Source organism: Boleophthalmus pectinirostris, unplaced genomic scaffold (assembly GCF_026225935.1).
Source record: "Boleophthalmus pectinirostris isolate CB_2022bp ecotype Guang Dong unplaced genomic scaffold, ASM2622593v1 HiC_scaffold_3, whole genome shotgun sequence".
NCBI lineage: Eukaryota > Metazoa > Chordata > Actinopteri > Gobiiformes > Gobiidae > Boleophthalmus > Boleophthalmus pectinirostris.
In genome coordinates this window covers 25,069,796-25,085,546 of record NW_026571299.1, presented here as the reverse complement: position 1 = coordinate 25,085,546, position 15,751 = coordinate 25,069,796, and the positions used below count along the sequence as shown (strand labels likewise).

General features: G+C 37.5%; 1 protein-coding gene across 1 annotated transcript in view; it reads right to left on the bottom strand.

Annotated features, from left to right (window-relative positions):
- The window catches only part of LOC110171266 (LIM domain and actin-binding protein 1-like), a 48,334-nt gene that overhangs the window by 19,138 nt on the left and 13,445 nt on the right, over positions 1-15,751 (bottom strand). Inside the window, exons 3-4 of the mRNA XM_020936955.2 lie at positions 15,410-15,452; positions 1,151-1,642 (exon numbers count right to left, since the gene is read on the bottom strand). Of these exons, the coding sequence (XP_020792614.2) occupies positions 1,151-1,642; positions 15,410-15,452 (535 nt within the window). The remainder of the gene's footprint in view (positions 1-1,150; positions 1,643-15,409; positions 15,453-15,751) is intronic.

Here is a 15,751-nt window from a genome sequence, read left to right as displayed (position 1 = left end):
AGCGATTTATAGTCCAAAAAAAAAAGGGTAAGTACCTCCAGAGTTCAGAAGTAAACCTGACACTGCTCTGCTCAGGCATTTCAAATGTCATTCTGTGAGTCCTCCAGGTGCTTCATACATTTGTATACAACGTTTCTCATCACAGCATTCAATGAAGGGACATTATTCTGTACAAACAGCAAACAGGCACTTGTCCATCGAGGGACTTTCATCAGACTAAGAAGTGCGTCATTATTATGCAACTTCTTAAATTTAGTTTGACCGTAACTGCACCAATCTATGTATTACTGTACAGAATTAGTCATTTGTATTTACTGACGCTGAAACCTCACACTCTTGCTCATACATACACACTCTTACACATACACACACACCCACACATTACACCTCGACTGCTGTGGTGCTGTATGCATTTGTACTGTATTGTTCCACATTATACTTAGTGTATTGTCTTGTCTAATGTCTGTGTGCTTGTTGTATGTTGCAAATGAAATAAAACAAAGAAATAAGAGTGCTGTGTACTGTCTGCATCTAATTATAAAGCTTTTATCCTCTGAGAATCAGGAATGCGTGCTTAGCTTGCTAGTTGTTGTCCGCTTTCAAACTCATCGTGGTGAATAATTAGGATGCTCTGAATACGTAAGGTGAGTGAGGAAGAACTTTGGGCCACTGCAAACTGTTTAGAATAATGAATGTATTTGAATGTCTGATCTGTGTTATAATGTTTCCTCATCACAAACAGGTCTGGAGTTGTGTTTTGTTTCATTCACACATGTCAACACACAAACCCTGCACATTTAGGCTGAGTTCTTCTCTCTAATGGAAAACACTCTATTCCACCTTGCTCCTCTGTGTTTTTAAACTCCATACACTTCACTTGAATCATTTGGATAATTTAAGCCCTGGTATTGCTCATCTCAACTAAACTAAACTTAAATGGTAACTGTTAACTTGAAAACTACCAGCTCATGACATCACAAGCTGGAACAGAGCATTTGGAGCTTTGGGGATTTAGACAAATTAATAATAAAGTGTTACTCAAATGTGAGAATGAAACAAAACACAACTCCAGGTCTGTTTTTGACGAGGTAACAACATTCTAACATTTTGGGTAATATAGGACATTTAAAACTTCTCCTGACGTTCTTACCTCTGGTTTGTGCTCCTCGGTTTTGTTTGGTCTGGGCTCAGCTGAGGTGGAGGTCTGTCGGGTGGCGGGGGCCCTTGGGTGCTCCTCCTTCAGACTGAGGGGTTCCTGGGACTTGTGTGACGGTAGATCGGGTGTCTTGGGCGCAGGTAGATCAGGGGTCTTGGGCACGGGTAAATTGGGGGTCTTGGGCACAGGCAAATCGGGGGTCTTGGGCGCAGGCAGATTGGGGGTCTTGGGCGCAGGCAAATCGGGGGTCTTGGGCGCAGGCAGATTGGGGGGCTTGGGCGCAGGCAGATTGGGGGGCTTGGGCGCAGGCAGATTGGGGGGCTTGGGTGCTTGTTGATCGGAGGTCTTGGGTGCTGGTAGCTTGAGGGCCCTGGGTGCTGGTAGGTTTTCGGGGATGGGTTTGGGCTTGGTGGTCCCTCCCTGCTCCCAGCGTTTCTTCAGAGCACTCAGATTACCGGAGCGGAGAGAGGCTCTGCCATCAAAAGACTGAAAAAGAATAATATATATATAAATTAGAAAGTCTGCAAGATTAATCATAATTGAATCGAAATAGCAATTTAAATACACACAATTTGCAAACCACAAAGACAGTACCATAATGTCAACAAACAACAAAATGTCTATCACTTATTCTGCATAAAAACTGCTAACCCTGTAGTTTGAATATGTACAAACACATTCTGAAATACATTTGACTACTTTATTAGTTTGCCTCATAAACTGTATAAAGAAGTGGAATAAGTGAGTGTGAAGAAGGTGGTTGAAGGTAACGCCTCCTCCCGTAGCAACGCTGTCAATCAGAATGGTTGCCAACACCTCGAAGGGATGTTCATTGGTCTGTTACTAATGTTCAGATCTTGATTGACAGACTAAATAGTGTAATAAAAATTCCCAAGATCCAATCCAATCCAACTTTATTTCGTATAGCACATTTTATAAACAAGACAGTTTCCAAAGTGCTTCAAGTCCAATTTTAGTCTTTCCATCATTTCTTGTATGTTTGATGTTGTGACACTGTTGATGTCTTTTTATAGCCAGGCTGGCACCACCTAGTGCCTCCGCTCAATTTAATTTCTCTCCATCGACTCGGTCAGGAATTAAAATATAATCGGCGGTTTGCAAAAACCCTGGAAGTGCGAGTTCAGGCACCAGCCAATCAGCAAAGAGTCATACATTCTGTGTTGGCAGCAATTCCTGAGATCGAGGATTTAAAGCCAGAACAAAGAGAATGTTTGGTGAATTTCATCTTCCTACGGGATTTGGGAAAGGCTTAATATACCAGTTAGCCCCGTTAGCGCTGCATTACATACGTCACGACCAAATAGCAGCAATTGGTTAAATTAAGAAAGTACCCGCCTTCTGTCGAGCGAACGAACTCTAACACTGTGAGGTCAGATGGTTTCTGTGAAGTGAAACCAGCTGATGAATCAGGCTGGTCTTTTTATACTTTATGAATGAAATAAATAAACAAATAAATACATTTTAAAACATGACGAGGCTGACTGCAGCAATTAAAGATGGTTACATGCTTCTATTCCGACACTGACGTCTAATTGTCAGAGTAGTGAAACAAAGAGTACTTACACGTAGGATATCAGACAGTGGGAAAATGTCCTAACTGATGGCCGTGGGAAACAGTCATGCATTTTAAAAAAGAGCATAGGCCAGCCTTTGGGATAATATCTAATCTTAAATGGAGGCTGAATGGGCCCTTTGTGCTTCATTCATTTTGTCATGTAGGCGATCTGCAGAGAACAACATATAGCGTAAATAAATAACTAATCAAATTCATTGCAACAGCTCAATGAGATGATACTCTCATAGCTCAAAACACACATAGGACGTGTCAGAATAGCGATGCCAAAAAGTGTCAAAATCTGGAAGAGGCATGTCGTAATAGGCGGCGGACTTCTTTACAGAGACAGAGGGGTGACAGTTTTTCAACAGAAAGTCAATTGTAACCAGAGTCGATGGAGCTGAATCGCACCCATGCTGTCTTCCTATTTGGAATGCGGCAGCTTGTGGGTTCGCGGTCCATATATTTACAGTCTACACTGCGACCCAAATTATTATGCAAGTTAGGTTTTTAATTACTTTGCAGAAACTATTGGGGATACATTGCTGTACTGGTTCTACAAATGTATCCATAACAATGTTCCACATAAATAACATTAGATGGAAAATATAATAACAATTCAAATTTCAGGTGAACCAAATTATTATGCAAATCTTTATTTCAAAGTAAAACATCCAGTATATGAAAATAAAACATCTTGTTTTATTAACAAACATATTTTATATTGTCAGATAGACTGTGCTGAGCACAAATTGTCAAATAATAAGCATATCTGGATGATTCTTTACTTGGAGATGTAGCCACCTTTCTTCTGCATCAGAGTAAGGAGCCTGTTGTCCATTGAAGATGTCAAGTTTTCAATTTCAGCAGGTTTAATGCTTTTTGCAGCCTTTACAATAGCTTCCCACAACTTATCCTTTGATGGGAAGTGTTTTCCATTTTCAAAAACCCTTCTTTTCAGGATCAACCACAGATTTTCTATACAGTTTAAATCGGGTGAGGATGCTGGCCAGTCCATTATCTTGTCCTGTAGGTAACCCTTTGATGCCAGCCAGTCAGCAGTAAACTTGGATGCATGACTTGGAGCATGAACATTATTTTCTTGTGCTGCGCAACTGGTTTCTTCTTCAACCACGGAAGGAAATTTTCTCCTAGGAATTTGCAGTAATTTGCCGAATCCATTTTCACTCCTTCTGCAACCTGGAAAGGGCCAATGAGTTCTTTTTTTATGATGCCTGCCCATATCATAACACCTCCACCACCTTGCTGACGCCTCAACCTGGGTGGAGCAGTGGTACTTTTGGCTATCTAACCTCTAGCCCAACCGTACGGACCATCGAGGGTGGCAAGCATCTCATCAGTCCAGATAACTTGCCCAAAAGCCAATTTCATATACTTCTTACACCATGCCAGTCTTTTGTCCTTGTGTTTTTGATTAAGTGGAGGCCTTGTTTTCGCTTTTTGGACCTTACCAAGCGTTTTCAGAACACGATTCCATGAGCTCTTTGGGGTGTGGCTTACACCAACAGCAGAAAAGATGCTTGCACTGGAACTCAAAGGCTGTTTGATCATTTCTCTCTTTAAAGCTGACAAATCTCGAGGTGATGGCTTCCTCCTTGGAGCCTCCTCACGTTTTTTTCTTGTTTTTTCACCATTGAAAACAAAGACCTTGATTGTCCTATGGTCACAGTCCAATAATCTTGCTATTTCAATCGTTGGTCGCCCCTCTCCCAAAAGTTTCACGATAGAAGCCTTCTCCTTACTACTGAGATCCTTCTTCTTTCCCATCTTTAGTGCTTATGGTCACAGAACACAGAATACTCCCCTTTATATATGCCTGCATAATAATTTGGTTCACAGCATATTAACATTTTAACTAATTTTTGCTCAATATGTAAATGCTTCAAATATTTTATGCTTTTGGTTAATCAACTGCCCTATCAGGCATGAATTAATACCACTTTTTCTTCAGTGGAACATATCTGAATCAAGAACTTATAAAAAAACTGACCTGCATAATAATTTGGGTCGCAGTGTATAGTTTGTCAGTTCATATTTCAAACTTTTTTATCAATCCTTCTGGACATTTCGTGAAGCTTTAACAGAATCCTATTAACACATTTTGGTGACAGTAATTTTGTTAAAGGTGAATGTGTATAACTGTTCTTGTGGAGGCTTCAATGTTTCACAGTTTGACATTAATTACATCAGAGGTCTCTAAACTTTTTCCTCTGGTGAGCTACCTTTACAAAACAAAAATGCCAAAGAGCTACTTATTTTAGCAGTTGCATTAGAGCTTTAGATGGCGAACAGCTAGATGTGTATAAAATATAAACCATTATCCATTTATTAGTGCATAAAACTGGGCATCAAAATTATAGATTTACAATGGTAATGAATCAAATTTTACTTATTCAGCCCAATACTTATAATTCAGAAATCTCTTGGCGACCTACTTGGAAGGGGGTGGAGAGCTACTGGTAACTCCCAAGCTGCAAGTTGGAGACCCCTGAATGACATGCATATTTTCTGTATTTTGTACCATAGCATGAATGTGTTTTCATTGATCGAAAATACATTCTCACTGTAAACGCTCGAGATGTAACAATAACAGAAATATCGTGATATCGTATCGTCAAAAGTCTCACAATAATATCGTGGGCTGTCACAGTATAGTGAATTACAAGTTCCTTTGCTTAAATGCATGGTTTTATAGTAGCAACAGCTTATAAACATCAGAAACTACATATCCCATGATTCATTTCAACGCAGACAATATGAAGAATTATGTTTTTTACTAGAATTCTTGGGATTATGATGGAAATAATTCACACCAAAATCTTATCAAGGTATTTTAAAAGCAAAAAAGTGTCCATCTACAATTATATCAGCCTCTTCAAAATATCGCAATAAATATCGTACCGTGAGATTCATATCGTGATAATATCGCACCGAGAGATTTGGATATCATTGTATCCCTATTTATAGCACAATTCATACACAATGTAATTTACAGATTAAGAAAGATTAAAATCACAAAGAAAGACATTAGAATCACCATAACTATCCATTTAAGTGTCGGAAAATACATATCCCATGATTCATTTCAGTGCAGACAACATGAAGAAATATGTTTTTACTTGAATTCTTGGGATTATGACGGAAATAATTCATTCCAAAATCTTGTCAAGGTATTTTAAAAGCAAAAAAGTGTCTACAATTATATCAGCCTCTTCAAAATATCGCAAAAAATATGATACCGTGAGATGCATATCGTGATAATATCGTACTGAGAGATTTGGATATCGTTACATCCTGGATACAGCTCGTGAAGGTAGACACGTTTAATGCCGTACTGTGGAAATGTCCGGCAAAGCAGTAACATCCCCGTGGGGACCAGCGGGCTCTGAGAGTGTATGAGGCCAAGCTTGGGCACGTTTGAACGGTGAGGAGTTTGAGGACTTCTCATCTTTCGGGATAATTAGATGAAGCCAACAGCTGTTTGAGCCGATCCAGGAAGTGCATGTTTTTACTGCAGCTGCGAAACCACTGAGTCAAGATGGGCTTAACAGAGACGCATTCCTCTGCACTACTTCCACTGCAGCTCTGAGTATGAGTACAAAGTAACCCAAACTACGGCTCAACTTTACACAAGCTTCACGTCAAGATAAGAAACGTGGAGATGCTGGTGTACTCAAATGCCAAGCTTGATTTTGATCTTAAAGAATACACTGGAAACTCAATACTGATTCTGATACCAAAATTATAATAAAAAACACTCTCGCTTTAAAAAACAGAATGTTATTTTCAACATTAAATCATAGTACTTTCTTTTCTATTCTCATGTGTCTTATATGTGCGTAATTCCTCAGTGGTCCAGGCAGGTTCCATAGTGTCAACATCATTCTAAAGCGATTCAGGAAATGTTCATTTCTGTCCTGCATCTGATTTTCGTTACTTCAGACAACACTAAAAACCCACTACTACGACTTTGTACAACATTTAGACCGCAGTGTCACGAAAACTGCACATGCTCAGACAGTTCCTTGATTTAAAAAGAGGAAAAACAAGTTGTAAAAGAGAAGCGACGTGGCTATAAATCAAAATCGAGAACATCTACTGGGAAATACTCTAAGTGAAGTCTTGTCAGAATACCAAAATTTCACACTCGATTTTGATACCACGGCGTTGACTCAATACTCAAAACCAATTATGATACCACAATGAAGATAAAACAGGCACATTTTTTTGTAATAGAGTGTAATTTTCATATAGTAATAGTAATAATAGTACTTTCTCAGATGTTATACTTCTACTAAAAATTAAAGCTCAAATTTTGTCCTGTGAATGTGACTTTTTGAGTATCGATACCTGCTCAAATGAGTATATAGTTTTGATATTAGTTTTAGTATTGATTAGTAACTGATTTTTGACAATCCTATGAGCATATTATATCGAAAACATAATGTAAGATTATTATAATATATATAGTACAAAGTATTGCCATTGCAGTAGTTACCAAATAGTGTGTAGAAACAAATATCGGAATTGTGAAAGTGTAATATGCAGGAAGTGGTGAAATTAATGCAACATAACTTATTTTTTAAACGACAATTTTGAATTAAAACTAATAAAGAGAAATGAGAACTAAAATTTTGGACAAATTTTAGGAATAGGTAGTGAAAACAGTTAACATAAGAAAATGCTCTGTTCCACGTTCCAATGTCATGTGATAATACAGGAAGTGCTCCACCGAGTTTTTAAACCCCATCCAGCTTCATCAGCCTTGGAATTTCCAAAAGGTAAAAGGAGTTGTTAACTTGAAAACTACCACTACATGACATCACAGGGTGGAGCCGAGCATTTTGAGCTTTGGAGATGTAAACAGACTAATAATAATAAAGGGATGCTCAAACATGTGTGAATAAAACAAAACACAACTCCTGATATTCCAACATTCTAACATGGCTTAAAACTGACAACACTAGAGTCAGTTTTGTGTTATACAGGACTTTTAAAATGCACTGAGTGGTGGTACTGATGAAACATACAACTAAAGTTAAATGACTCTGGGTAAATGTAGGCAAAGTCTGTGAAAACAATTCCACTATAGACATAAGACGTATACTTATAATCAGAAACATTGGGGAAGACGTATATTTTAGTAGAAGTCAACATAAAGTGACAATTTCACATAAAAAGTCTCTGGCATAACAGTTAAACAGACCATTGTAAACAGTTAAAATCATGAAAAGAATTACCACGTTTGCAGAGAAGTCCTGGCTGATTCAAATGGCTAAGACACGCAACAGCAATTTTGAGGAAAAAAGTGTAAAAAAAAAAGTGAGTTTGTGGAGTGGAGCTGCTGGTTTGGCTCTTGTGAAATGGTCAAACGTGTCATTGAGGAAAGTGTCGTGCACAGACTGCAGCTTTGGAGAACCAGGAAACCAGAGCAGGAAACTATAAAGGCACGGACATTAACTCTTTGTGCGCTGGGACGCCTCCAACTTTGAATAATCTGGGAACTTTTAAAACTGCTGCCCGTGTGTCATTCACTGGCAAACTGACAATGAGTTTTTTGTGGATTGATTTTCTTGAACAAAAGGGTTTCATGTGTTTTGTGAACTGTAGTGGTGGGAGAAAAAAGGGACAATATCGCAGTTATTGTTTTGGAAATACGTACAATTAGAATTTCAAGTATTTTTTCTATAAATAAAACTATGAATAATGTGGCAGTGCACTTTTCAAGCAAGGAAATAAAGTGGCATTTCTGCTTTTGTGTTTAATTTTACCACGTTTTGTGTTTAATTTTACAAATCATATCTGATAAATGTGATCAGTATTGTTAGATATGTATTGCCTATTACAAATGATAAATCAATAGTACAGTAATTGTGGATTATTCTATTATGAGTAACTGTATTCAGTTACAGTTACTGTTTTAATGAGTGGTAATTGGATTACAGTTACTTTGTTGAAATAAATGGATTACACGGTGGTATTTTCCTGTTTTCACACTTTGGGCTATATCCCTTTCTTTTTTTTTTCCCGGTAATTCCACTCATTGCCAGACAATAAACCAGGTCCAAACCAAGTCTAAACCAGGACTAAACCAGGTCTAAACCAGGTCTAAACCAGGCTTAAAACCAGGTCTAAACCAGGCTTAAAACCAGGTCTAAAACCAGGTCTAAACCAGGTCTAAACCAGGTCTAAACCAGAACTAAAGCAGGACTAAAACCAGGTCTAAACTGGGACTAAACCAGGTCTAAGACAGGACTAAAGCAGGACTAAAACCAGGTCTAAACTGGGACTAAACCAGGTCTAAACCAGGACTGAAGCAGGACTAAAACCAGGTCTAAACTGGGACTAAACCAGGACTAAACCAGGTCCAAACCAGGTCTAAACCAGGACTAAACCAGGTCTAAACCAGGACTAAACCAGGTCTAAACCAGGACTAAACCAGGTCTAAACCAGGTGTAAAACAAGGTGTAAAACCAGGTGTAAAACCAGGACTAAACCAGGACTAAACTAGGACTAAACCAGGTCTAAACTAGGACCGTAACCAGGACTAAACCAGGACTAAACTAGGACTAAACTAGGTCTAAACCAGGACTAAACCAGCACTAAAACCAGGTCTAAACCAGGATTTTACAGGACTAAACCATGCTGTGCGGACCGCATCTCCTCCTCTTCTATCAATAATATTTTTAATACGGTTAAATAAAATCTGGGCTTTTTATTGACTTTTAACAGACAAAACATCTTATGTGAAGATTTCCTCGTCTTTTCTTCCCTACAGCAAATCAATTAATCCAAAGTATTCAGATTACGTTACTCACTTTAAGTAATTTAATGTATTACATTACAAACTACATTTTGGGGTATGTAATCTGTAATCTGTAGGGGAAAACATTTTAAAAGTATCCTTCCCAACACTGATTACATATGACAGTGACAGTTCATCATACATATATATGACAGCCAAATTAGCACGTACATTTTGTTTTTAGTTTCAGTCATCTTTTGCAATGTTTATTTATTTATTTGATCTAACATATACTCAATATTCAAATTCTAATCAAATATTCAGCACATCTCCCATTTCTTGATGCATACTGTATTAAATAGAGTGGTATTCTCTGATTCCTGTGACAGCCCTATAGTATCAGAAGAGTTCCAGTCTGGTACACATGCAGCTCATGCAGACGGACAGATGGTCGTCTGGCACACACACACACACACACACACACACACACACACACACGTGGTCCTCACTCAACCACACTAACCCTAAGACATGACAAAGCCGGCAGAAAGATTTACAATGATACAACTCTGAGAACCATAAGGACAAAAGTTCAAATCAACTGTAAGGAAACATGTTCACAGAAAACAATAGTAGAAAAAAAAAAAAAAACTTCACCTTGGACTGTTGCCATAGTGATAATAACAATGTAAAAACAGATTATATATTGGGAGAAGATCCTTAAAATGTTACATACAAAATGAAGCTGAAACCCAAGGATTTCAGATATCTGTTTACAGATGTCATTTTGAGGACTTTGCACCATTCAAGAGCCAGGATTTTGTTTTGAATTCTTAATTTTATGGCAACAATGCAATTTTATCATTATTGTGAAACCCATGGATTTCAGGCTCCTGTTTACAGATGCCATTTTGAGAACATTGCACCAATTAAAAGATTTCATATTTTGTTTTGTTAATTGCTACAGTAACAGCATTTAAAATACATTGTGATCTTGAACTTGAAGTCTTCAGTGCCTCCAAAACAACAAATTAATTACTTGGTATGTTTAACAAAACAGTCTTATGGGAGGTGTATAGAACAAAACAACTACTGCATACTTATAATGCCAATTAGAACTGGCATCGGCAATGGCAGTAAACTGGCACGAGACACTAATGATGTCAAATTACACGGGCTATTCATCTACAGGTTTTTACCAACACTAGTCCTACTACTTCAACTTTACCTTGTATTTCTTCATATCTGTAGTTACTGTACTGTCAAATTTTACATTTAATCCAAGGTTTGTGTCTGTGCCACTGAACTAAACAGTGATTTGCAGACAGAGGAGCAGTGCTGGGGGATTAGCTGTGAGTGTAGGATTAAGACTTTGATATACGCCCATAGCAACAAGTGTGTCCAATGGGAGGAAGGCGTAATGAGATATTAGCCCACGCATTGTTTGTATGGTCAGGGAGCGGCAGGCCATTTCAGCTGTGAGAAATGCACCAGCGACTAATCGTAGGAAGAACGTTAGCTTTCTCCTCTTCCTGATTAAGAGTTTACATTTTAAATGGGTCCAGAAGAAATGACAAAAGGACAGAAATGTGATCTAGCAAACTAATACAAGAATCACCATTCAGAATGTGATGGTATAGATCTAAACTACAGATATAGCACATAAAAGCTGCTGTTTAAACTACGGATATCAACACCTCTCGATAAAATATTTTCACGATATGCATCTCACGGTTCAATATTTATTACGATATTTTGTGGAGGCTTACGAAATTGTGAATATGTGATTTTCCTTTTAAAAGCCTTGAAAGAATTATGATTTAAAATGCTTAATAATGTTATTTCTTCCTGTAGTCTGCATTGACAACACCAAAGGATCATGGTCTATGTAGTTCCCTCTGTTTTTTAGCTACTGCTGCACTGTTTTTTATATATGTTTATATATTTATAGCTAGGGATGTAACAATAACGGAAATATCATGATATCATACCGTCAAAAGTCTCACAATAATATCGTGGGCTGTCACAATATATATCGAATCACAAGTATCTTTGTTTAAATGCATGGTTTTATAGTAGCAACAGCTTATAAACATCAGCAACTACATATCCCATGATTCACTTCAGCACAGACAACATGAAGAAATATGTTTTTGACTTGAATTCTTGGGGATATGACTAGGAATGGTCATGATTAGTCGACTAATCGATAATTGATCATTAAGATTTTCGTCGATTACGTTAATTTCTAATGGACAAACCGAATGTAGGTTTCTGGGCGTAGATAGAAAACATCGTGACACGCACAACAGACTCACCTTCAGCATCAACATCCCTCTGTCACAGAAAGAACACTCATATTCCACTGAGTCGTGTCCTTTAGTCAGACAAAAGCTGAATGGCATCAGCGCACAAGAGCGTTTTTTTTTTTTCTTTGCTTAGTTTATGCAAATTAGTCATGCAGTTTTAAGTTTTGTTTCTGTAAGACTTGCGCAAAAACTGCATTAAACACGTTATATGTAAAATGGGCTGATGTGGCTCTACAGTGGTGATGGTTTATATGTTGTAAAGTTGAGTTTATTTATGCAAATTAGTAATAGTAATAATTATGATGATACTCATTGTATAAAAACGTTAATGATTAATCAAAAATCGATTGTTAATTCTCCCGACGATCGATTAATAAAATTTCATCGAATGCCCATCCCTAGTTATGATGGTAATAATTCACACCAAAATCTTGTCAAGGTATTTTAAAAGCTAAAAAGAGTGCCATCTACAAAATATCGCAATAAATATCGTATCATGAGATGCCTTTCGTGATAATATCATACTGAGAGATTTGGATATTGTTGCATCCCTCTTTATGCACAATTCATACACAATGCAATTTACAGATTAAGAAAGATTAAAATCACAGAGGAAGAAATTAGAACCATCATAACTAATCATTTAAGCAAAAAGACTTGTGATTCAATACATTGTGATGGTCCACAATATTATTGTGAGATTTTTGACGATACGACATCACAATATTTCGGTTATTGTTATATCCCTTGTTTAAGCCTCTGCAAACATGTGATTCTTGTATTAGTTTAGTAGTTCATATTCCAATCTTTTCTCAAATGTTACAGCTCATGGATATGTTTGAAATTGGCAATATTCACTTTAAAACATATGTCTCAAATCTGATCGCAAGTATAATAATGATAAGCAAGTCCAATTCTGATAAACAAGTATAATCCTGATAAACAAGTATAATCCTGATAAACAAGTATAATCCTGACTATGATCCCAAAATTGGTCAGCCCCAGAGGAACAGGTGCTGGTTGAATGAAAAAATATAGCAAAAACATTGGCAAGTAAAGTAGGGACTGTCGGCATGGCAATTAACAATGGGCTTTATTCACGTGTACGTCACAAAAGCGGAAAACGTTTGGAACCATGTGGACGACGACTTCCTTTGGGCTCTGTAACTCCATTAGTAACTCTGACAAAATCTGAGAAAACTGAGAAAATGGCTTGGTTTTCTTCATCTAGATGTCATTGTATTCTCTCTTTTTTCCTTATATAAATTGCCTATTCATTTGTGTGTTATAATTTGTCTAACATAATAATAAATAGTCATAAAAAAGATGTCATTGTAGTGTTATGTTCGGCAGATCAACAGTTACAACCATCTGCATGTAAGTGAAGACGATAGTCAAGACGGTTTTATCATACATGAGTAGGGCTGGGTATCATTAAGAAGTTGCCGCTACGATACATACCTCGATACAGTGCACTTTCGATTCAATATAATATATTTCAAATCGATTCGATACGGTAAAAAAAAAAAAAAAAAAAAAGGCAAAATCATGGCTGTGACACTAAAAGTCTTTGTTAAACCACTTTTTGTGCAAAGTTCATATGAAACACAAATAATTTAATCATCAAAACAGTGAAAATGTCAAATGTGTTGCATAAATGTTTCCTTCCACTAAACAAGCAACAAAACTGTAGCACGGTAACAAAATAATTTATTAAAATACACCAAAAAATACTCAAATACTCTTGGCGATATATCGATACAGCAGCCCATGATATTGATTCTGTATCATCAAATTAAATTATACGATATATCAATATTAAGAGTTTAACGATATCCAAGTCTCATGACACAATATCGTCACGGTATGAAACTCACGGTACAATATTTATTGCAAGATCGTGGGAAAGCTCACGATATGGTGGGGAGGCTCACGATTAGGGATGTAACAATATCCAAATCTCTCGGTACGATATTTATTGCAACATTTTATGGAGGCCAACAAAACAGAATATTCTTCTTTTTCCTCTTAAAATGCCTTGACAAGACTTAATCCAAAGAACTAAGACTTAACGTGCTGAACTGTTATTTCTTCTTGTAGTTTACACTGAAATGGAGCAAAGGATCATGGTCTATGTAATTCGATATATTGTGATGATCCACGATGAGAACTTTGACGGATATACGATATTTCAGTTATTGTTACATCCCTAATCAATATTTCAGTATTTCTGCACACCCTTATACATGACCAGTGTCGGTAACTACACCGGAAGTCGTCATCCGTATGTTTTCAAATGTCTTCCGGCAAGCGTGAATAGAGCCTATTCAAAACTAAATATATCTCTTGAATGGTCAGCTGTCCTTAAAATAATGTCACAATAGGAAAACTGAAACCCATGAATATTACATTTTTTTCATAGACAATAGGAAGAAAGAAAATCTACATTTGCAATTTACTTTTTAAAATCAAGATTCAGTTTATATTTAAAAGAGCATCATCACCTGAGAGATAAAACTAAAAAATGCTAAATGAATACAAAAATCCTATGCATTTGACAGCATGTTTATAGATGTTAGAAGGACTCCATGGAAACGCATGGATATGGAGATGTTTACATAAGACTATATTCAATCAGTGAAGGAACCAAGTCTGGACATGCCTGATCTAAACCCAACATATAAACCAGGATTATATTTAAGATCACAATGTCCCAACAATAGAAATCAATCAACCAGGACTGAACCAAGGACTGAACCAAGACTAAACCAAGCACTGAACCAGGACTAAACCAAGGTCTGAACCAGGACTAAACCAAGGACTGAACCAAAGACTGAACCAAGAACTGAACCAGGACTAAACCAAGCACTGAACCAGGACTAAACCAAGGACTGAACCAAAGACTGAACCAAGAACTGAACCAGGACTAAACCAAGGACTGAACCAGGACTAAACCAAGGACTGAACCAGGACTAAACCAAGCACTGAACCAGGACTGAACCAAGGACTGAACCAAAGACTGAACCAAGAACTGAACCAGGACTAAACCAAGGTCTGAACCAGGACTAAACCAAGCACTGAACCAGGACTAAACCAAGGACTGAACCAAAGACTGAACCAAAGACTGAACCAGGACTAAACCAAGGACTGAACCAGGACTAACCCAAGGACTGAACCAGGACTAAACCAAGGACTGAACCAGGACAAAAACCAAGGACTGAACCAAAGACTGAACCAAGGACTGAACCAAGACTGAACCAAAGACTGAACCAAAGACTGAACCAAGGACTGAACCAAGGACTGACCAAGACAGAACCAAACACTGACCAAGACTTAACCAAAGACTGAACCAGGACTGACCCAAGGACTGACCCAAGGACTGAACCAAGGACTGAACCAAGGGCTGAAGCAGGACTAAACCAAGGACTGAACCAGGACTAAACCAGGACTAAACCAAGGACTGAACCAAGGACTGAACCAAGGACTGAACCAAGGACTAAACCAAGGACTGAACCAGAACTAGAAGAACTAGAAGACAGTACTCCAGGACTAAGCCCAAAACCAAAAAACATGTCTTAAACATGAGATGGACAGATACTTACAGTCTTCTTCTTGTCTGTGGCTTCCTCTGCAGCTTTTTGGTACCTGCAAAAGACAAATCAGTGAATTCAAGTTCAAGTTAAAAAAAAAAAAAAAAAAAAGAGAAACTACATATTGGGAAAAATAGAAGAATCTATTGTTATTATGTGTTTAAAATTAAATGAAGTTACACTGTAAACAAACAAAAAAATCTCACAAGATCACTTTCCACATGTGCATAAGGTTGAGGGAATTTTATCTTGTGAGATCTTGTCCCATCCCTGGAGTCTAATTTCCTTGGTATCAAAATCAAGTTTGAAATCTTAGAATCATGACAACAATAAAGTAGCAAGTAGCTGGAAGAT